At 38.5% G+C, this 23,248-nt stretch overlaps 1 protein-coding gene across 2 annotated transcripts in view; it reads right to left on the bottom strand.

Annotated features, from left to right (window-relative positions):
* ELP2 (elongator acetyltransferase complex subunit 2) overlaps nucleotides 1–23,248 on the bottom strand; it is a 62,997-nt gene that overhangs the window by 12,033 nt on the left and 27,716 nt on the right. For both annotated transcript variants that reach the window (XR_008375923.1, XM_053571064.1), the window contains exons 10-17: nucleotides 22,250–22,350; nucleotides 21,931–22,062; nucleotides 19,417–19,566; nucleotides 17,935–18,123; nucleotides 15,823–15,892; nucleotides 14,902–14,997; nucleotides 14,694–14,751; nucleotides 13,725–13,797 (exon numbers count right to left, since the gene is read on the bottom strand). Coding sequence is in view for 1 of the 2 variants with exons in the window: in XM_053571064.1 (XP_053427039.1) it covers nucleotides 13,725–13,797; nucleotides 14,694–14,751; nucleotides 14,902–14,997; nucleotides 15,823–15,892; nucleotides 17,935–18,123; nucleotides 19,417–19,566; nucleotides 21,931–22,062; nucleotides 22,250–22,350 (869 nt within the window). In the remaining variant the exon portion in view is untranslated. The remainder of the gene's footprint in view (nucleotides 1–13,724; nucleotides 13,798–14,693; nucleotides 14,752–14,901; nucleotides 14,998–15,822; nucleotides 15,893–17,934; nucleotides 18,124–19,416; nucleotides 19,567–21,930; nucleotides 22,063–22,249; nucleotides 22,351–23,248) is intronic.

Here is a 23,248-nt window from a genome sequence, read left to right as displayed (position 1 = left end):
TAGAAAAGACAAATCATCAGAACTGATGATGTTTTAACTTTTTATAAGAAATATACATTTATTCGTGTATTAACTGTGTAATTCACAGAGACTTTCGCTTCTGGTCAATATGGGATAACAGTTTACTCTCTCTCTCTCTCTTTTTTTTTTTTTTGTAGTGACAGAGTCTCACTTTATTGGCCTCGGTAGAGTTCTGTGGTGTCACACAGCTCACAGCAATCTCCAACTCCTGGGCTTAGACAATTCTCTTGCCTCAGCCTCCCGAGTAGCTGGGATTACAGGTGCCTGCCACAACATCCAGCTATTTTTTTGTTGCAGTTCGGCTGGGACCGGGTTTGAACCGGCCACCCTCAGTATATGGGGCTGACACCCTACCCACTGAGCCACAGGCACCACCCCAGGTTTACTCTCTTGCATGAAAAAACTAAAAAAGCCAGGCAAACTATGGTCCTCCAATATGTATCTAGCAACAAAGAACATTGACCCCTGAGAAATAAAACAAATCAGGACATGGGAGAGCTCTATTGCACTGTGCAGTAACTTCAACAAATATAATCAAAATGTCCAAAAGAATAAGATGAAAAAATAATGCATGAAAAGATAATACCGGAGGGAGGACACAAGATGGCTGACTGAAGCCAGCTTTCCACAGAGGCTCCCGTCCAGTACGAGAGTTAAAGGACAAAAATTCAGCAAGTAGGGTGGCGCCTGTGGCTCAAGGGGTAGGGCGCCAGTCCCATATGCCGGAGGTGGCGGGTTCGGACCCAGCCCCGGCCAAAAGCCAAAAAAAAAAAAAAAAAAAAAAAAAAATTCAGCAAGTAACCTGGTGGATTTGAGCTGCACTAAGAGAGAAGGTTGAAGAACGCACGTCAACCCCACTGAGGTGAGCTGCGACCACAAGGATACAAACAAAAGGTACAAAATCCATCACCAAGCAGATGGGAGTCCCCTCCCCCATGAGAATGGCTCAGAGTGCCCCAAAAACAATCGGGCACAGTTCAAAGGTCCTCCCACTACACTCCACGGGAGAGACACTCTAAAAACTGGACTTACCTCCCCTGCTAGGGTGCCATGGCGTCCTCCTGCCAGGCATAGAACTGTATAAACTGTATATAGTCTCTACCTGGAATTCTGAGCTCCCTGCGCTACCCTTTACTCACACTGAGATCTGGAGGCCAGTCCTGGTCGGCGGACTGCACCGGAGTGGCAGTTCCCTGAGGCACAGTGTGATAGCCATCTTTTGGTGACCATACGGCCAGGCATAAAACTCTGTAAAGCTATGTGTGTTCTCTGCCCGCATCCCTAGGCTCCCAGCACTCCCCGCACTCCCCTCTGCTCTCGTTCCAAGGTCTGGAGGCCTGTCCCCCAAGGGTCCAGACTCTTGGGCGATTGCTCGAGGGATGTAGACAGTGCTGGGCTGCAGTCGGTCGGTTCAGACTCTGGGGTACGGGAGCGGAGAGAGGACGGTTGGCAGGAAGGGAGCTACACCAGAGCAGTGGTTGCCTGAGCCATGAAACAGCAGCCCTCTTTTGCTAGCAATATGACTTACTACCGAATATTCTGAAGCCACACCCCCTGTCTCCCTGGGCAACCAGACTCTGAGTATAGGATTTGCCTGAGGCTACTCCAACTTGCAAACCGGGGAAACTCCCAGGGCGGGGCTGACCCAGAGGTCCGCTTTACTAAAGCTAAGACGCACCTGGCCCTCAGGGGATCGTCACCCTACAGACAATACAAGAGCAAAGACAAGCTGATTTGGAACTCAATTCAGCTTCTCTTCTGCAGGGGAACCGCAGAGTTGTTCTGTTCTGTTCTTTCAGTAAAATTAATCAGGGGCGAGAAGGACCTGAGTGAAAACCCCCCAACCTTCATCAAGCGCCCGAGGTTGTCAGGCCTCACCTCCTCCTCCTAGAGAGGCAGAGCGCAGCGGCCTGGCAGACTTCCTTGTGATTCAGGCAGGTACAAACTCCTGGAGTACCTATTCACTACAGGCAACTGGGTCAGCCAACTGCAGGGCTATCAGTGACTGGGTGTGACAGTGGTGCAAGGTGGGAAAGGAGGCATCAACCTTCCCAGACTGATCTATTGGTTGGGTGATTCCTCTTGACTCCACGCAGCAATGGAGCAAGCCACATCAGATTAGTCACCAGACCCTGTGATCCAGTTCCCAGAGTCCTCTTAAACTCTCTCACCCGAGACAGGTGCAGACTGAGACATTTGATTTGCACTTTTTGAACTGAACCAATCGCCTGAGGACAAATCAGGTGGTGCCCTGGGTGAACGGTGGTAGGAAGGTTTGATTTTTCTTTTCCAATTGTTTGCCAGTGGGGCGTGGGATGACATAATTGCTGATATTTCTCCACAGCTGAGACTTCAATCCAGAGTCTCTGTTTCACTAGGGTGGAACAGGAACCAGCTGAAAACAAGACAGACCACTTAGCCCCACCACACCAGACAGGGCCCCAGTTTCTCAGGCCACAACACTGTACAGGCCCTTGATAAAGCCCCAGGGGAAAAAATCAGAGGGAGTAAAACAACCATGGGGCAGAATCAGCAGAAAAACTCTGGCAACATGAATAACCAGAATAGATCAACCCCCCCCAAGGAAAGATATGGCAGATGCAATTGAAGATCCCATTCATAAACAACTGGCTGCGACGTCAGAAATCGAATTCAGAATTTGGATTGCAGACAAGATTAACTAAGTGGAATTAGGAATTCGAGAAATTCAAAAGCTGTCTCAAGAATTTAACGAATTTAAAGACAAAACTACCAAAGACTTAGACACACTGAAGCAAGAATTTGTAGCCCTCAAAGATATGAAAAATACAGTAGAATCCCTCAGCAACAGAATGGAGCAAGCAGAAGAAAGGACTTCTGACATCGAAGATAAAGCCTTTGAACGCTCCCAAACTCTCAAAGAGGAAGAGAAATGGAGAGCAAAAAAGGATCATTCTCTCAGAGAGCTCTGGGATAATTCGAAGAAGGCGAATATCTGAATCATAGGAGTTCCAGAAACAGATGAACTGGCCTCGCTGGGCACAGAGGCCATTCTGCGTGAAATTATGAAAGAGAATTTTCCAGACATGCCTAGAGATTCTGAAATTCAGATAGCAGACAGCTTCAGAACCCCAGCACGACTCAACCCCAATAAGACAACCCCAAGGCATATCATAATTAACTTCACTACAGTTAATATGAAGGAGAAAATCCTCAAAGCTGCCAGGAGAAAGAAAACCATTACCTTCAAAGGGAAGAATATTAGAATGACTGCAGATCTCTCTGCTGAAACTTTTCAAGCCAGAAGAGGGTGGTCACCGACTTTTAATCTCCTAAAGCAAAATAACTTTCAACCCTGAAACTTGTATCCAGCTAAACTGAGTTTCATTTATGATGGAGAAATTAAATACTTTAATGACATTCATATGTTGAAGAAATTTGCCATAACCAAACCAGCTCTTCAGGATATTCTCAGACCTATCCTCCATAATGACCAACCCAATCCTATACCACAAAAGTAAACTCACTCAGAAACTTTTCATCAAACTCCAAATTCCACACTGGTGAAAGGATTAAAAATGGCCACTGGACTTTTGAAAAACTCGAGACCCAAAACTTCACCAGACTTATCAATATTCTCCATTAATGTGAACAGCTTAAACTGTCCTCTAAAGAGGCATAGGTTAGCTGACTGGATACAAAAACTCAGGCCAGATATCTGTTGCATACAAGAGTCACATCTTAACTAAAAGACAAATACAGACTCAGGGTGAAAGGATGGGCATCCATATTTCAGGCAAATGGTAATCAGAAAAAAGCAGATCTTGCAATTTTATTTGCAGATACAATAGGCTTTAAACCAACAAAAGTAAGGAAGGACAAGAATGGTCACTTCATATTTGTTAAGGGTAATACTCAATATGATGAGAGCTCAATTATTAATATCTATGCACCCAACCAGAATGCACCTCAATTTATAAGAGAAACTCTAACAGACATGAGCAACTTGATTTCCTCCAGGTCCATAATAGTTGGAGATTTCAACACTCCTTTGGCAGTGTTGGATCGATCCTCCAACAAGAAGCTGAGCAAAGAAATCTTAGATTTAAACCTAACCATCCAACATTTGGATTTAGCAGACATTTACAGAACATTTCATCCCAACAAAACTGAATATACATACTTCTCATCAGCCCATGGAACTTACTCCAAAATCGATCACACCTTAGGTCACAAGTCTAAACTCAGTAAATTTAAAGGAATAGAAATTATTCCATGCATCTTCTCGGACCACCATGGAATAAAACTTGAGCTGAGTAACAACAGGAATCTGCAGACTCATACAAAAATATGGAAGTTAAATAACTTTATGCTGAATGATAGCTGGGTCAGAGATGAGATTAAGAAACAAATCGCCAACTTTTTGGAACAAAACAACAATGAAGACATGAACTATCAGAACCTCTGGGACACTGCAAAGCAGTTCTAAGAGGGAAATTTATAGCACTGCAAGCCTTCCTCAAGAGAACGGAAAGAGAGGAAGTTAACAACTTAATGGGACATCTCAAGCAACTGGAAAAGGAAGAACATTCCAACCCCAAACCCAGTAGAAGAAAAGAAATAACCAAAATTAGAGCAGAATTAAATGAAATTGAAAACAAAAGAATAATACAACAGATCAATAAATCAAAAAGCTGGTTTTTCGAAAAGGTCAATAAAATAAACCTTTGGCCAACCTAATAGGGAAAAAAAAGAGTAAAATCTCTAATCTCATCAATCAGAAACAACAAAGATGAAATAACAACAAACTCCTCAGAAATCCAAAAAATCCTTAATGAATATTACAAGAAACTGTATTCTCAGAAATATAAAAATCTGAAGGAAATTGACCGATACTTGGAAGCACGTCACCTTCCAAGACATAGCCAGAATCAAGTGGAAATGTTGAACAGGCCCATATCAAGTTCGGAAATAGCAGCAACCATACAAAACCTCCCTAAAAAGAAAAGCCCAGGACCAGATGGTTTCACGTCAGAATTCTACCAAACTTTTAAAGAGGAATTAGTACCTATATTACTCAACCTGTTCCAAAAGGTAGAAAAAGAAGGAAGACTACCTAACATGTTCTATGAAGCAAACATCACCCTGATCCCCAAACCAGGAAAAGACCCAACAAGAAAAGAAAATTATAGACCGATATCACTAATGAATATAGATGTAAAAATTTTCAACAAGATCCTAACAAATAGAATCCAGCAAAACATCAAACAAATTATACATCATGACTAACTCTGTTTTATCCCAGGGTCTCAAGGCTGGTTCAATATACGTAAATCTATAAAGGTAATCCAGCACATAAAGAAATTAAAAAACAAAGACCATATGATTCTCTCAATTGATGCAGAAAAAGCTTTTGATAATATCCAGCATCCCTTCATGATCAGAACACTTAAGAAAATCGGTACAGAAGGGACATTTCTTAAACTGATAGAGACAATCTACAGCAAACCCACAGCCAATATCATATTGCACGGAGTTAAATTGGAATCATTTCCACTCAGATGAGGAACCAGACAAGGCTGCCCATTGTCTCCATTGCTTTTTAACATTGTAATGGAAGTTTTAGCCACCGCAATTAGGGAAGAAAAGGCGATCAAGGGTATCCATATAGGGTCAGAAGAGATCAAACTTTCGCTCTTCGCAAATGATATGACTGTATATCTGGAAAACACTAGGGACTCTACTACAAAACTCTTAGAAGTGATCAAGGAATACAACAGCGTCTCAGGTTACAAAATCAACATCGGTAGCCTTTATATATACCAACAATAGTCAAGTTGAAAAAACAGTTAAGGACTCTATCCCATTCACAGTAGTGCCAAAGAAGATGAAATATTTGGGAATTTATCTAACAAAGGACGTGAAAGATCTCTATAAAGAGAACTATAAAACTCTAAGAAAAGAAATAGCTGAAAATATTAACAAATGGAAAAACATTACCATGCTCATGGCTGGGAAGAATCAGCATTGTTGAAATATCCATACTACCCAAAGGAATATATAATTTCAATGCAATCCCTATTAAAGCTCCACTGTTATACTTTAAAGATCTTGAAAAAACAATACTTTGTTTTATATGGAATCAGAAAAAAACCTCGAATAGCCAAGACATTACTCAGAAATAAAAACAAAGCAGGAGGAATTACGCTACCAGACCTCAGACTATACTACAAATTGATAGTGATCAAAACAGCATGGTATTGGCAGAAAAACAGAGAAGTAGATGTCTGGAACAGAATGGAGAACCAAGAGATGAACCCAGCTACTTACTGTTATTTAATCTTTGACAAGCCAATTAAAAACATTCAGTTGGGAAAAGATTCCCTATTTAACAAATGGTGCTGGGTGAACTGGCTGGCAACCTGTAGAAGACTGAAACTGAACCCACACCTTTCACCATTAACTAAGATAGACTCTCACTGGATCAAAGATTTAAACTTAAGACATGAAACTATAAAGATACTAGAGGAGAGTGCAGGGAAAACCCTTTAAGAAATCGGTCTGGGCGAGTATTATATGAGGACCCCCCGGCCAATTGAAGCAGCTTCAAAAATACACTACTGGGACCTGATCAAACTAAAAAGCTTCTGCACAGCCAAGAACACACTAAGTAAAGCAAGCAAACAGCCCTCAAAATGAGAGAAGATATTTGCAGGTTAAGTCTCTGACAAAGGTTTAATAACCAGAATCCACAGAGAACTCAAAACGCATTAGCAAGAATAGAACAACGGATCCCATCACAGGCTGGGCAAGGGATTTGAAGAGAAACTTCTCTGAAGAAGACAGGCGCGCGGCCTTCAGACATATGAAAAAATGCTCATCATCTTTAATCATCAGAGAAATGCAAATCAAAATTAGTTTGAGATACCATCTAACTGCAGTGAGACTAGCCTATATCACAAAATCCCAAGACCAGAAATGTTGGCGTGGATGTGGAGAAAAGGGAACACTTTTGCACTGCTGGTGGGAATGCAAATTAATACATTCCTTTTGGAAAGAGATATGGAGAACACTTAGAGATCTAAAAATAGATCTGCCATTCAATCCTGTAATCCCTCTTTGGGCATATACCCAGAAGACCAAAAATCACATCATAACAAAGATATTTGTACCAGAATGTTTATTGCAGCCCAATTCATAATTGCTAAGTCATGGAAGAAGCCCAAGTGCCCATCGATCCATGAATGGATTAATAAATTGCGGTATATGTACACCATGGAATATTATGCAGCCTTAAAGAAAGATGGAGACTTTACCTCTTTCATGTTTACATGGATGGAGCTGAACATATTCTTCTTAGTAAAGTATCTCAAGAATGGAAGAAAAAGTACCCAATGTACTCAGCCCTACTATGAAACTAATTTAGGGTTTTCACATGAAAGCTATAACCCAGTTACAACCTAAGAATAGGGGGAAGGGGGAAAGGGATGGGAGGGGGAGGGGAGGTGGTAGAGGGAAGGGGATTGGTGGGATTACACCAGCGGTGCATCTTACAAGGGTATATGTGAAACTTGGTAAACGGTCTGTGAAGCTAGTGAATGATGCCCCATGAATATATCAATGTACACAGCTATGAGTTAATAAAAAAAAAAAAAATAGATAATACCTGATAAATTTCAAAATTTGATGAAAACAATACACCTACAGATCCAGAAAGTTCAATAAACTCAAGTATAAGAAACATGATGAAAATAATACCAACAATAATGAAACGATTTAAAACCAGCAATGAATATAAAATTATAGAAGTAGGTGGAGAAAAAAAAAGCCATTACAGAGGAACAGAGAAAAACTACTAGATGTCTCATTAGAAGCAATGTAAGTCAAAGGAAAATGGAGCAACATCTTTAATATATTAAAGAGAAAACAACTGTTGGCCGGGTATGGTGGCTCACACCTGTAATCCCAGCACTCTAGAAGGCTGAGGTGGATGGATACTTTGAGCTCATGAGTTCGAGACCAGCCTAAGCAAAAGTGAGACCCCATCTCTACTAAAAATGGAAAAACTGAGGCAGGAGAGCTGAGCCCAAGAATTGGAGGTTGCTGTGAAGTATGACACCACAGCACTCTACCCAGGGCAATAGCTTGAGACTCTGTCTCAAAAAAAAAAAGAAAATAGAGAGAAAACAATTGTAAACCAAGAATTCTTCAAGTACCATAATCATTTAAAAAGGAAGGAGAAAATATAGTTTTCAGACAGACAAAAGCTAAAAAAAATTTATGACTGGCAGAAGTACATTACAAGGAATGTTAAAGAATGTCACTCAGGCAAAAGAAAGTGCTATCTGATGGAAAATTTTTCATTATTTAAATCTCATTAAAAATAACTGGCTGCTTAAAACAAAAATTACAACAAAATATTGTGGGATTTCTATAAAGAATAAAATGTAGAAAAAAATTCCACAAAGGAGGAGGAAGTGAAAGCATACTTTCATAAAGTTCTTAAATTGTAAATGAAGTAGTACAGCTGACTGTTGAACAACATGGGTTCAACTGCACAAGCCCACTTATCAATGGATTTTCTTACCCTTTTGCTACCCCTAAGACAGCAAGGCCAAACTCTCCATTCCTTAGCCTATGCCTACTCAACGTGAAGATGATGAGGATAAAGACCTTTATGATGACCCACTTCTACTTTATGAATAATCAATATATTTTCTCTTATAGTTTTCTTAATAGCATTTCTTTTTATTGAGCCTACTTTAAGAATACAGTATAATACATATATCATACAAATTGTGTGTTAATCAACTGTTTACGTTGTTAGCAAGGCTGCTGGTCCATAGTAGGTTGTTGATAGTTAAGTTTTTGGGAAGTCAAAATTATACATGGATTTTTTTTAAATTTTATTTATTTTTTGTTGTTGCAGTTTTGCCCAGGCCAGGTTCAAACCCACCACCTTGGTATATGGGGCCAGCGCCCTACTCACTGAGCCACAGGTGCCGCCCTGGACTAATTTTTTTTTTTTTTTTTAACATAGCCTTCCTGGCTTTTTCTTAGTTATTGTGTTAAGACATTTATATTCTACATTTAGTAAGTTTCACATGTATCCTTGTAAGATGCACGGTAGATGTGGTCCCACCAATTACATGCATTTTTGACTGCACAAGTAGTTGGGTCCCCTAACGCCCAGATTGTTGAGGGGTCACCAGTACAATATTACTTAAAGGTAGACTGTGATAAATTAAAGATATATACTAAAAAATGTAAAACAATCAGTAGAATAACACAACAGACTTTTATGTACTAACCAACAGAAAAAATTAAGTAGAATCATAAAAGACTGTTTAATTAAAAAGGGCCAAGGGCCAGGTTCGGTGGCTCATGCCTTGTAATCCTAGCAATCTGGGAGGCTGAGGTAGGTGGATTGCTTGAGCTCAGGAGTTTTAGACCAGCCTGAGCAAGAGGGAAACCCTATCTATCTCTAAAAATAGTCAGGCAGATGGCAGGTGCCTGTAGTCCCAGCTACTTGGAGAGGCTAAGGCAAGAGGATCACTTGAGCCCAGGAGTTTGAGGTTGCTATGGGCTATGACGCCATGCATTCTACTAGGGCAAGAAAGTGAGATTTTGTCAAATAAAATAAAAATAAAAATTAAATTAAATTAAAAAATAAAATAAAACAGATAAAAAAGCAAGATTGACCCAACTCAAAAGGAAGCTGGAATATCTATGTTATCATCATAGAAGATTTCAGAAAACGAAATATTACCAGAAATTTAAAAAGCTAATTTCAGAGTAATAGACAAGCCAATTAATCAAGAGGACATAACAATCAAATGTTTATGCACCTAACAACAAAGTACTTCAAAGTACTTAAGGCTTCAAAGTACATAAAAGTACAAACTTGTTGAACTGCAAGGATAAATAGATAAGTTCACAATAATAGCCAGAGATTTCAAAATGCAACTTTCAATTAAACTGAAGGATAAAAAAAATAAATAAATAAAAATAAACTGAAGGATAAAGATTTAATACTACCATCAATCAATCTGATATAATTCATTTTACAGAAAACCCCACTCGACAGAAACAGAATATATATTCAAGTGAACATGGAAACTTATTAGGATTAAATTTCAAAAGATTCAAGTCAGTGACCACAGTGAAATTAAATTAGAAGTCAGTACCAGAAAAATCTCTGGGAAACATCCAGTTTATGAAAATGAAGCAATACAGGTGAAAATAGCCCACAGGTGAAAGATAAAAATCAAAAGGGGATTTAGAAAGTATTTTTAATTGAATGGAAATAAAAATGCAATATATTGCAATTTGTAGAATGCCTCAAACACAATACTTAGAGGAAATTTATAGTACTAATTATCTATAGTAAAAAGAAAAATTTGATATCAATGACCTCAGCTTTAAACTTATTAAATTAGAAACAGAAGAGGCCGTATAACCTAAGGAGGAGAAAGGAAGTAAAAACAGAGCAAAAATCAATGAAATAGACTTGGCTGTATGTCCACACTGTGGCCTCTCAACCTCTGAGACTCATTTTTTGGAGAGCAAACAGTTCACAAAACAGTTCCAAAAAGAAGCCTTCTTAAAATGCAAAAATCAATGAAATAGAAACAAGAAAAACAATACAGGAAAACCAATACAAAACCAAAAACTGGTTCTCCAAAAATATCAATAAAATTACCAATTTATTGTTCAATTTCCAGAAATACACCCTTCACAAAAGGAAGAAAAAAGAAAAAAACCAAACAGGGAAAGTTGGGGGGGGGGGGGAGACAGAGAGAGATGGCACAAATTGCCGACAGCAGGAATAAGAAAGGTGACATTACTAGGGATTCTATAAATCTTAAATGGATTATAAGGGAATATGATTACAAAATCTGTGCCAGTAAATTTTACAACTAAGATGAAGGGACAAATTTTCTGTAAGACACAATCCTCCAAAAGGAACTTAAACAGTCTTATTTCTATTATATGAAAGAAACTACATGTAGTTAAAAACCTTCCCATACTGGCTCAGTGCCCATAGTTCAGTGGCTCGGGCGTCAGCCACATACATGGGGGCCGGTGGGTTCAAATCTGGTCTGGGCCTGCTAAACAACAATGACAACTACAACAAAAAAATATCCGGGCATTGTGGCGGGCGCCTGTAGTCCCACTTCTTGGGAGGCTGAGGCAAAAGAATCCCTTAAGCCCAAGAGTTTGAGGTTGCTGTGAGCTGTGACACCATAGCATTCTACCGAGAACAACATAATGAGACTCTGTCTCAAAAAAAAAAAAAAACCAACCTTCCCACATAGTAAAACTCCAGAATCAGTTGGCTTCACTTGGGAACCTAACCAATAATTTGAAAAAGAAATAATACCAATTCCACAAAAATTATTCCAGGAATTTGCCACGGTCAGAAGACACTTTCTGAGGCCAGCATTACTCTAACATCACAACCAGAAAAAGCAACTATGAGGAAAGAAAATACAGAGCAGGGTAGCACCTGTGGCTCAGTGAGTAGGGAACAGGCCCCATATACCGAGGGTGGTGGGTTTAAACCCAGCCCCGGCCAAACCACAACAAAAAAATAGCCCAGCATTGTGGTGGGCGCCTGTAGTCCCAGCTACTCCAGAGGCTGAGGCAAGAGAATCAGCTAAGCCCAAGAGCTGGAGGTTGCTGTGAGCTGTGACACCACAGCACTCTACTGATGGCGACAAAGTGAGACTCTGTCTCTAAAAAACAAAAAAGAGAAAGAAAACTACAGAGTAAAATCCTTTATAACTAGATGTTAAAGTTTTTAAAACTTCAGCAAACTGAATTTAATAGTTTATTAAAAGATATTACACTATGAGCACATGGGGCCTATCTAGAACAGGAAGTTTATCACTTGAAAAAAATCATTGATATAATTTACCATATTAATAAGCAAAAAAGGAGATAGATGAAGAAAAAAACATTTGATAAAAGATCCATTCCTAATAAAAATTAGGAATTGTAGGAAACTTCTGCAACTGAATAAAGAAGAGATGCGTAATTCTTAATAGACAAAGACTTTCATTCCTGACATAAGAACCAAGGCAAAGATTTCTGTTGTTACTATTTCTATTCAACATTAAAATACCCATACAGGAAAGGAAGAAATAAAACTTTCTTTATTCACAGGGAACATAAGCATCTATGTGGAAAATCCTAGAGTATCTACAATAAAATTACTAGAACAAATGAGTTACCCTTTATACAGTGCCTTTAGGGGTAACTTTTGGGATGCCTTATAGATTGATTCCATTTATATAAAATTTTAGAAAATACAAACTATTATAGCAAAAAGCAGACTACTGGTTTCCTAGGGAAGGGGACAGGAAAGAGTAATTACTAAGCAGCATAGGAAACTGGGGGGTATGGCTGATATATTCGTTATCTTCATTATAGTGATGATTTTACAGGCATAAACATGTCAAAACCTATCAAATTGTTCACATTAAACATACAATTAATAGTATGTTAATAACATGTATCTAAAGCTGTTAAAAATGTATAAGAGGGATGTATATACTTGTTATGAGAGAGCCAACTTAAAAAGGTTAATATATTCAATTACATGATTGACAGTGTCCTAAGCTAAAAACAAATCAGCCACTCAGAAGCACAGCCATTCAAGCTCTACTCTTTCCCAAGGCCCCTCTACCAGAAGGAAGTGCTCTCAGTACCATCTTCACAGAATAAATAAGCATGTGGAGGGTGGGGGAAGACGGAGTGAGCACACAGCATTATTTCTTACGATGCCTCTCACTGCAAATTAGGGACAAGAATCCACAGCAGAACCAGGGACACAGGAGTCTATCCAGGTGTGCAGTGCTCACCATCAGTTTTACTTAAACAAGTAAATAAACTTTAGAAAATTTAAAAGGAATGTATGGGTTTAGAATCTTCAGACAATCCTCCATAATACAAAGGATATAGGTAAATACTGAATTATGAGTTCAAGGTCATTCTCCTAGGCAAATACAGAAATGATTTGTATTAGGTCACAGCCAAAAGTATCCTCAAAAAAAAAAAAAAAAAAAAGAAAGTCTGATCAGCTTTACTATAGGCTTTATCTTCTCATTCCCCTGCATTTCCAGGACTTCAATTAATTAAAATTTATCACATTTTTAGGTATCATTTTAAGATATCTGATTAAGTCATTTTTGAGCAGGGACACAAATAAGCTCTAAATGTGCATCTGAAATAGATTTAAAAAGCAACTGCAAGTTTTGAAAGGACAGAAGGGAAAGTGAGACTGAGAAAGTAAGATTCAAAAAAAGCAGGCACCAGTGGCTTTCACATAGACTTCTGCCTAAACCAGCGGTTCTCAACCTGTGGGTTGTGACCCACAGGAACTGTATTAAAGGGCCACAGCATTAGAAGGTTGAGAACCACTGGCCTAAATCATTATCAAACTTGTAAAAGCCTGGTGACCCAAATTACCTGTGACCAAACAGAATCAAGAGTAAAATTCCCAATCAGGTGTGCTGGCTCACTCCTATAATCCCAGCACTTTGGGAGGCTAAGATGGGAGGATTACTTGAGCCCAAGAATTCAAGGTTACAGTGAACTAGGATTGTGCCACTGCATTCTACCCTGTGCAATAAAAAAGTGAAACCTAGTTTCTAAAATAATAATAATCTTTTAAAAAAGCTTTTTAAGTAAAATTTTTTTTAAATAGTAAAATTCCCTACCTTACAAGCCGAGGCAAGCAGTGTCTTTGAACTGTTACAAGCAACACAAAATATTTCATAACCATGTCCATATCTAAAATCAAATAAGGAGAAAATGTGTGACCTCTGTATTAGTTAAGGTACCTATTCGCATTCTGCAAAATTTCAAAAGGTGAAAAGAATTACATCAATCTCTCTAGTTATACAATTCTTTTAAGGAACATTATATTTTTGTCTAGGCAAACATTTTTGGGGAAAAACAGGAAGACTAGAGAAATTGGCCAGCTTCCTAGAAGTAACACAACTCATTTAAACAATTAGATTAGCAAGTTTTTACCTCCTACCTTCATGAAGCCAGTACAATAAACAACTATGGGAAGGTTTTGATGAGAAACCATTAAAGTAAAAAAATACCACTAAAAATAATAAAACTTAAACCTTGTCTCAGCGCCTGTAGCATAGTGGTTACGGCACCAGCCACATGCACCAAGGCTGGCGGATTCAAGCCGGGCCAGTGCCAGCTGAACAACAATGACAACTGCCACAAAAATAAGACGGGGGTTGTGGTGGGCACCTGTAGTCCCACCTAATTGGGAGGCTGAGGGAAGAGAATCGCTGGAGACCAGGAGTCTGAGGTTGCTGTGAGCTGTGATGGCTATAGCACTCTACTGAGGGCGACATAGTGAGACTCTGTCTCAAAAAAAAAAAAAAACTTAAACCTTTCAATAAAGGAAAAATATGTTATATCTCTCTACTTTAAAAATTAAGACTAATAAAAAAACCTAATAAATATATTAATAATAAATAGTAATGTACAAATCAATGTGAGGTCTGATTGTCACTTCTTATGAAGAGCCACTAAAAGATCTATAAAGCAGGAGGAAAATGTAGGTATGAGAAAGGCAAAGGAGAAAATCAAGTTGTGGGGAAGAAAAAAAATCACAAGTTATGACAGAATTAGACCAAAGAACTAACTATAGTTTAACTTACAGTTTTTGAACTTCAGGCCACAAAGTATTCTGCAGAAGATGATCTTCTGTGGGAGGTTCTACAAGAAATTTATAGTATTGCAATTATTTTTTTCTATTTTCATCCAAATAAAAAATGAATTCTATAGCACTTATTTACATCAGTAGCAATGAATCCCATACTCTGTGTACTCATACTTCTATTAAATCATCTTTTTGCCATTTCTTACCAGTAAGTATGGAGGGTTGAAAGGCCACCTGGTGATACTCGAAACCAGTACTAGTTAACAGCTCCTCTTGATCAGAAGGCTGAGAAGCTGTATCTTCTAGTTTAAAGGAATACATCAAGATCATGAATGTAGTAGTTATCTTCCTGCCTCCTAACCCTAACTCTAACCCTAACCGAACACTGTCTCAGTATTAAGGTCACCAGACAGAAAGCAGTAGCACTTCAAAGTGGCGTAATTCAAAGCTGTGTCCACATGATTCCAAAGACAAGGGTATTTCTGCTACTTCAGTATTTTCCAAATGTGCTCTTGGAACATTAATTCCACAAAGATTCCTTCTATTTTCTTTTGATCCAACAGTCCCCAAACTTTTTAAACTGCGTAACAGATTATTCAGTTTACTCACATTCTCAGCTATGGTTGTGGTGTTCCATGAAACAAACTTTGTGAAAACTGCATCTATTTCAGTGGCCTAAGTGTGTACACAGGGTTCTTACCATGAAATATGGGATGAAGAAGATAGATACATGCACTGTGCTTAAAAAAAAAAAAAAAAATTGTTGGCTGGGCATGGTGGCCTGTGCCTATAATCCTACCACTTTGAGAGGCTGAGGTGGGCAGACTGCTTGAGCTCAGGAGTTGGGTCACTCACCTGAGCAAGAGCAAGACCTCATCTCTACTAAAAATAGAAAAACTAGCTGGGCATTTGTGATGGGCACCTGTAGTTGTAGTTACTTGGGAGGCTGAGACAAGAGGAGCTTTTAAGCCTAAGAATTTGAGGTTGCTGTGAGCTATGACACCATGGCACTCTACCCAGGGCAACAGAGTGAGACTGTGTCTCAAATAAATAAATAAATGTAATGAACATTAGGTATGCATTAAGTTCCACTATGCATTTAATAATTTTGGAGACAAAAAGCTTACCCTGAAAGACAGCTTTATTTGACAGTCCCAATGCAGGGACAGTAGCTCCTTCTGGAAGATTACTTTCTTGCTGAAATAAAAAGTAAGATATGTAAGTTTTAAATACTAAAAGTTATTGTTATTCCAAGCACTACAAAAAAGTCATGCTCTTAAATGCTGAGAAACAGTTTGAAGATCTCCTAGTGTGGATGTCTGCCCACACTTCCACTTCCAGAACCAAGAGATACAAAGCTAGGCAAGCACTCTCCAGCAGACGGGCCCCACCTACAACACCCACCCAATCCATGAAGTCACATATCCTCTCACCATGCGCTCATCACACTCTAACATGTTTCACCACCTGATAGGGAATGCAGTGGGCTGAAAATGGAAGGCCCAGAGTTCCACTTTCAGGAGACTCCCTCCCACAGGCACATCCCTGGTGATTCTCATATAAACACAGATGCTTCCCAGAAGGGCATAGTCATAGTATTTTCATTAAACATACTTAAGTAATTGGGGGGGTATTTTAAAACTTTGTAAGAGTGCCATTTAAAGAGACAATAATCTGCTCAGACTCTGCTATTTACATCAGTCAAATTATTACATGTGAAACTATATGCTAGCCATCAAAATTGGTACATGCCCATATGCTAGGGTGTTTTTTACAACTTGAACTTTAACACACACTGGCACTAGACACAAACATGAATAGTGACAAAGCAAAATCCCATCAAAAACAGCTACCTGAAGCATAAGAAACTATATGCTTTACCTCAGAAACCAAGAAAAAAATAGTATAGAAAAGAACAGTAAGAAGCATTCCTACATACCTACTCTAACACTTAGTATAAGAGTAAAAGACAGCAAGAGGCTCTCTAGTCTATAGGATTCTTTTATGTAGGACACAGAACTGATGATGTAACTGGGAGCAAGCCTCCCATGGAATCCAAAAATCCAGAATTGAAGCAATTCTGAAACTAACTGCCCCACCACCCCCAAATACTCAGCTCTATGTATTATAATGACCACAATCAAGACCTCCCTTTTGATCTTGTTCCCACTGTTTGTTATTATTAGAAATTAGCTGAGTGGACTCCTAAATCCTCTTCATTAATCAAGAAAGTCTGTGCCATGAGATGTTAAGTCATAAGCAAGCCACTTTCTTCTCCAGTGTTACCCAGACTAGTGCTGGTTTCTCTGCCTTAAGAGTCCCTGGGTTCCCACATAACCTTCTTTGTTACAGAATGCTTTCTATTAGTTTCTGTGTTGGAACTTCCAGCAGCACCCCACACTCTGAACTATGCCTGCCTCCCAAGATCTTCCATCATCAGACTTGCCCCCTTCCTCTCCATTTCCCTCTACAGTCTTCATTCCAACAAGCACCCCAATAGCGCTGGACACCTGTCTGTGCTTTCTCTCCTACCTTTTGCCTATCAATTGTATACATATGCTTTTTTGAGTTCAGAACCAAATATGTGACCCAACTCTAAAGGACTACATGATACACATTTCAGTGTAACATAACCATCTCCTACTTAATCTCCCTGCCTTCAAAATTACTTTATAATTTTTATAATCCATATATTTTTATAAATAGCTCAAATCTTTTATACACGAGTATAAATATAAACAAAACTATAATAAAAATCTATTCTATTTTTTAAAACCCAAATGAAGTCCCATACAGTGACCTCTTCCTTCTATGAAATTGACTTTAGTACTGCAAGATTTGGAAATTCACTGGTGGTACTGAATAATTACAAGTACGTTAGTTCCACCCCTCACCTCTACCTTTGCCCCATTCCTATAGCTGGATGGTAATCTCCTTGAAGACAGGACTTATCTTTTATATTTTGTTATATCCTAGGTACCTGGCACCGTGACAGTCCATAGTATTCATGCCTCAATTGAACACTGTAATGTGCCTTTACCATGTCTTGAGCTCATTTGTTACACAAAACTTACTTTTGGTATTTACTTCACTACATGTCAGTGCATACAAAAGTTTGTCAAGCCAAGAAACATGGCTTCTTTTCTACACATATATTCCATTTATGGCCTGAGGGAAAAGTTTTTAAAATTCAAAATCAAGTGTCTAGACCTAAGTAAAATGTTTAGAGGAATACTCACATTACAAAGCACACGATTCAGTGATTGTCCTGTAATGGCACAAAAATTTTCTACGAAATTTCGAGGTGCAGAAAAAACTCGAAGAACTTTTTCATCCGCTCCAGATACAAACTGAAAACGATTAATCATGGCCAAACATTTCAGGTCATATCCATGTATCTGAGGCCTTGCAATTTCGTGCCAAGTTACCTAGGTATTAAAATAGAATGAAAATGATCATACATTCCAAAACTCAAATTTTCAACAAGCAAAATATTAGATGCAAAACTATTTACTACATCATGGAAATACAATCATGGGGCAGATTTACCCATTCACCCATTCAACCACAGCCAAGCAGTATCGGTAACAAATCAGCAAAAGCCACAGAAAGCCACTCCAAATCTTTTGACTTGTTTCTAAATTGAATATAGATGTTGTTCCCAATGTTGTCAACTCTATTCACTTGAATCTATAATGTGTTATTCAAGGTGTCATGTCAGTGATAAACTTCATTAGCTCTCATGGACTGACTCACACACAGTCAGTTGTGTGAATTTCTATCAGAAACTGACACTGAGGATCTTGACTTTCTCTACCACATAGCAGTTCAAAGCTTACCAGTGGTAAAGTTTTATTGCAATTCAAACTAACATTTGAATTGTTGTTAAAATTTTAAAGAATAGGTATATGTTTAAGTTTTCAGAGAATACCAAACTGTTTTCCAGACTGGCAGTGTCATTTTGCATTCCCACTAGTGATTTACCAAAGTTCCAGGTGCTCTGCATTCTCACCAGCACTTGTTATTGTCAGTATTTTTTCTGTCAGCCACTCCAGAGGATGTGTATTAGTATCAAATCATGGTTTTTTCTTTTTTTTTTTTTTGCAGTTTTTGGCCGGGGCTGGGTTTGAACCTGCCACCTCCAGCACATGGGGCTGGCGCCCTACCCCTTTGAGCCACAGGCGCCGCCCGGTTTTAATTTTCTTAATGGCTAACAACATTGCCCCACTTTTCATGTGTTCATGGATATTTTGTTTTGTTTTGGAAAAGTCAATTTATTTCAGGTTAATGTAAGGCTGAAATAAACAAACAACCAGGTCAAAATATTTGATTTTGTTAGTAGAGTCCCTCTTGTGGTTGTATCCCCTACACAAAAGGTGTGTCAAACACCCCCACCCCGTGCCCATTCATGGATGTTGTTTGAAGTAAGTAAAGGGAGGCACCTATGGCTCAGGGAGTAGGGCACCAGCCCCATATACCAAGGGTAATGGGTTTAAACCTGGCCCTGGCCAAACTGCAACAAAAAAATAGCCAGACATTGCAGCAGGCACCTGTAGTCCCAGCTACTCGGGAGGCTGAAGCAAGAAAATCACCTAAGCCCAAGAGCTGGAGGTTGCTGTGAGCTGTGATGCCACAGCACTCTACCGAGGGGGACAAATTGAGACTCGGTCTCTAATAAAAATAATAATAAAGTAAATAAGTAAAGCAGAAAGACATTATACTTGTAATTGGTCTTTTCTCTGCCATGGAGCGAAAAGTCGAGTTGTCTGATCAGTACCAACAGTGATGATAAATTCTCCTTCTGGATCCCACATTAGGTCTTGGACACCATCGAAGTGTCCTGAAATGACAATCTCTGGAGTCCACTTTCTCTGCAAGGAAAATGTTCATGACACATATTAAAAGAATCAAAGACTCCCACCATTTAAAGTAAAGCACTCATATTTGATAACAGAAAAAAGTGAAACACCCTAGCAAGGTCAAAGGTACACAGAATGGGATCATAAAGCTTATAGGACCACTTTCCAGTCAAACGTATTAAAACTTAAGTATTCAAATATGTGTTGTGGGCGGTGTCTGTGGCTCAGTGAGTAGGGTGCCGGCCCCATATACCAAGGGTAGTGGATTCAAACCTGGCCCCAGCCAAACTGCAACAACAACAAAAAATAGCCAGGCATTGTGGCGGGCACTTGTAGTCCCAGCTACTCGGAAGGCTGAGGCAAGAGAATCACCTAAGCCCAGGAGTTGGAGGTTACCGTCAGCTGTGAGACACCACAGCACCCTACCGAAGGTGATAAAGTGAGATTCTGTCTCCAAAAAAAAAAAAAAAAAAAAAAAAATGTGTTGGGCCCTCTAAACCAATAACCTTTGGGAAAGTTCTTCCCATTCATTAATTACCTCTTAACAGTAAGATGCTACCTAACTTTTTTGTGCCTCAGTTAACTCTTCTTAAAAACAGGTGTTATAATATTATAATAGCACCTACTTCACAGAGTCATTGTGAATATGAAATGAGTTTATATTTGTAAAGTACAAAAAATAACACTGGCTATAATAATGAAAGAGGATTGTATAAAATAAGTCAGTAGATTCTGAACATAGGCCTGATGACTTTCTTTATTAACTAAAAGGAGTTAATAAGTGTTCAGGACAGAAAGATGAATCAAACCTAGATGGAGGAGCCTGCAAAAACAACCATAAAACCAATACCAACAAAATACAGAAAACGTCAAATACCTGGTCCATAGAGCATATTTTTTACCAACCTCAAGTGGTAGTAAAACCTGACCTTTAGAGGAAAACTAAATTGGTATAAGCAGATAACAGGTCATTTAAAGATAAGCCTAATGAACACGAACAGTGATTCTAACTGTATTCTGGACCCGAACCCCCCCAAATAAAGACTGTAACAAGGAAATGACATTAATTTCCTAATTCTACCTGTAAAGTTAGAGTTCACAAAAAATTCTAAGCAATGGACAGTATTTTCAGTTATCCACGGTAATAGTCCTAAAGGACCATGCTTGTTTTTAAAAATTCACCCGATTGTAATAAATGTACCACTCTGATATAGAATGCTGATAGTGGGGAAAGCTATGTATGAGGGGGGTAGAGGTGTATAGCTTAATTTTGCTGTTAGCTTAAAGCTGCTCTATTTTTACTTTTATTTATTTACTTTTTTGTTTTTTATTTATTCACTTTTTTATTGCTGGGACTAGAATACAGTGGCCTCATCACAGCTCGCTGCAATCTTGAACTCCTTGGCTCAAGCAATCCTCCTGCCTCAGCCTCCCAAGTAACCGCACAACTATAGAAGTGAGACACCATACCCGGCCTGCTCTATTTTTAAAAAGAAATCATCTTCTATACTTGTTAAGTACGAATTATAAATCTGAAGTCAAATTATAACCACAAGTACAGTAAAATTCTGTCTTCTGGTTTGGGTTCCCTCTTACTCAACTGATATATTATTTTTTAAATGAAGGCTCTCACAAAGACTATCTGAATTAAGGAAAGAGGAATTTATCCTAAAAAATATTTCTTACTTTAAAAGTATAATAGCTGACTGATATTTGTTCAGTAATTATTAGGATTTACCAATACAATAAGAAAATACCCAATTATGTCTCTTCGTTAAAAAGACAGGGAAGTTGGCTCAGCACTGTAGTTCAGCAGCTAGAGCGCCAAGCCACATACACTAAGGCTGGCGGGTTTGAGCCCACCCCAGGCCTGCTAAACAATGACAACTGCAACCAAAAAATAGCCGAGCATTGTGGCAGGCGCTACTTGGGAGGCTGAGGCAACAGAATCACTTAAGCCCAAGAGTTGGAGATTGCTGTGACGCTGTGACGCCACGGCACTCTACTAAGAGCGATATAGTGAGACTGTCTCAAAAAAAAAAGAAGACAGGGAAGTTACACATTTTAGGAAAAATCCCATCAAAAAAAAATTATATAGCTTAAAGGGACACAGTTCATTTATGTAGAAAATTTACGTATGTGCAAATTTCAATACATTAACAATGCTATACAAATGAGTATTTTTACTCTTAGAAAAGCAGGAGTTTCTTGCCTAATATAATACAGTACAACCACAGAAGGAAGTAGCGATACTTGAACGTAAATGCCTCTATTAGGCTTCTGTAGAGTGTTATAAGTAAAATACTCTTTAGGTAGGCTTCATTGAGGATGCACACTATTTGATAGAAATGCTTTACTGAAAAGTGCTTTGCTTACTGGATTAACTGCATTCTGTTTCCAGAGGTGCAATGCTCCATGGAAAGCATGAGCAATGATCATGGAGCCATCTTCATTGAACTGGCAGTCATAAAATCCCAGAGTATTCCCACCTACTTCACCTACTCGAACCTATACAATAATAAGAAAACAATTCTCAATTAATATTCCACATTTTTCACAAAGGAAGCTACTGACTCCAGAGATTGTTAAATTCCTACTCATTCAAACATATACAAAGGGTGAAAATTTGCAGTTCTTTATGAAGGAGCAGTTCGCAAAACCCAATTTTACGTTCATTAAATATCTACATTTTTACCTGTTCTAGCCAGACCCCTGATTCTTCATCTGGAGCCCAGAGAATCATGGTTTTATCCATTGAAGCAGACAATAATCTCATTGGCTGCTGTAGAATACCATCTAAAACATAAAAACCAATTCCTTTAGGTGATCATATTGGTAGATCACCAGAAAAAGCAAACACAGGTACTATTAAGAATATTCACTGCAGTATTGTTTGTAATAGCAAAAATTTGCAAATACCACAAATGTCTACCCTTAGAACAATTAAAAAAGTGGTATATTCAGACAATGCAATAAAAGCAAATAAAGTGTAATAAAGTATTGCAGTGTAATATTACAGTGCAATAAAAGCAAATAACTAAAGCTACATAAATCAACATGAACACATCTCCAAAATATGTTAAGGTAAAATGGCAAGTTGTAAAAGGATACATATTGATACCAAGTTTTAATACCTGTTAAAAAATATAGTCAGTCACTATGTATATGTGTAGCATAATTATGAAACCACGCATGAGCATGAAAATGATAAGGACTGGATTCAGTACTGTAATTGTCTCCAGGGAAGGATGGAGGGGAAGGTTCAGGAAAGAATTCAGGAACAAGGTCCTCAATATCTCTAATATCCAAATCTTTTTTTTTTTTAAACTGTAGCAAATATGGCATAATGTAAGTAAGAACAGAATAGTGATTACTTGAGCATTAATTATTGCTATTCTTACCTTAGAAAAGAGGCAAGAGGGAAAAATGCGAAGCTATGCCTTGCTTAGCTCTACATCTAGCTTGAGCATGCACAGAACCATGGCTCCATAAATGGAGGAAAAGTCAAGAAAAGAAGGAGAAAGAGGGCCTTACTTTTTTATAAATAACGTACCTCAGTATTACCAATTTTGTATTGCCATGGCTAAAGGATCCTGTGAAGTTGGCTTAAAAGTCAATTTTTCTTAAATCCCCTAACAACCAGGTAGGAAACTTTTAAGAGAAAAGTTTTGTTATTTTTTTATCAAAAAAAAAT

The sequence above is a fragment of the Nycticebus coucang genome, chromosome 19 (assembly GCF_027406575.1).
Source record: "Nycticebus coucang isolate mNycCou1 chromosome 19, mNycCou1.pri, whole genome shotgun sequence".
NCBI lineage: Eukaryota > Metazoa > Chordata > Mammalia > Primates > Lorisidae > Nycticebus > Nycticebus coucang.
The sequence above is the reverse complement of the archived record's forward strand: the minus strand, read 5'-3'. Positions and strand labels throughout refer to the sequence as shown.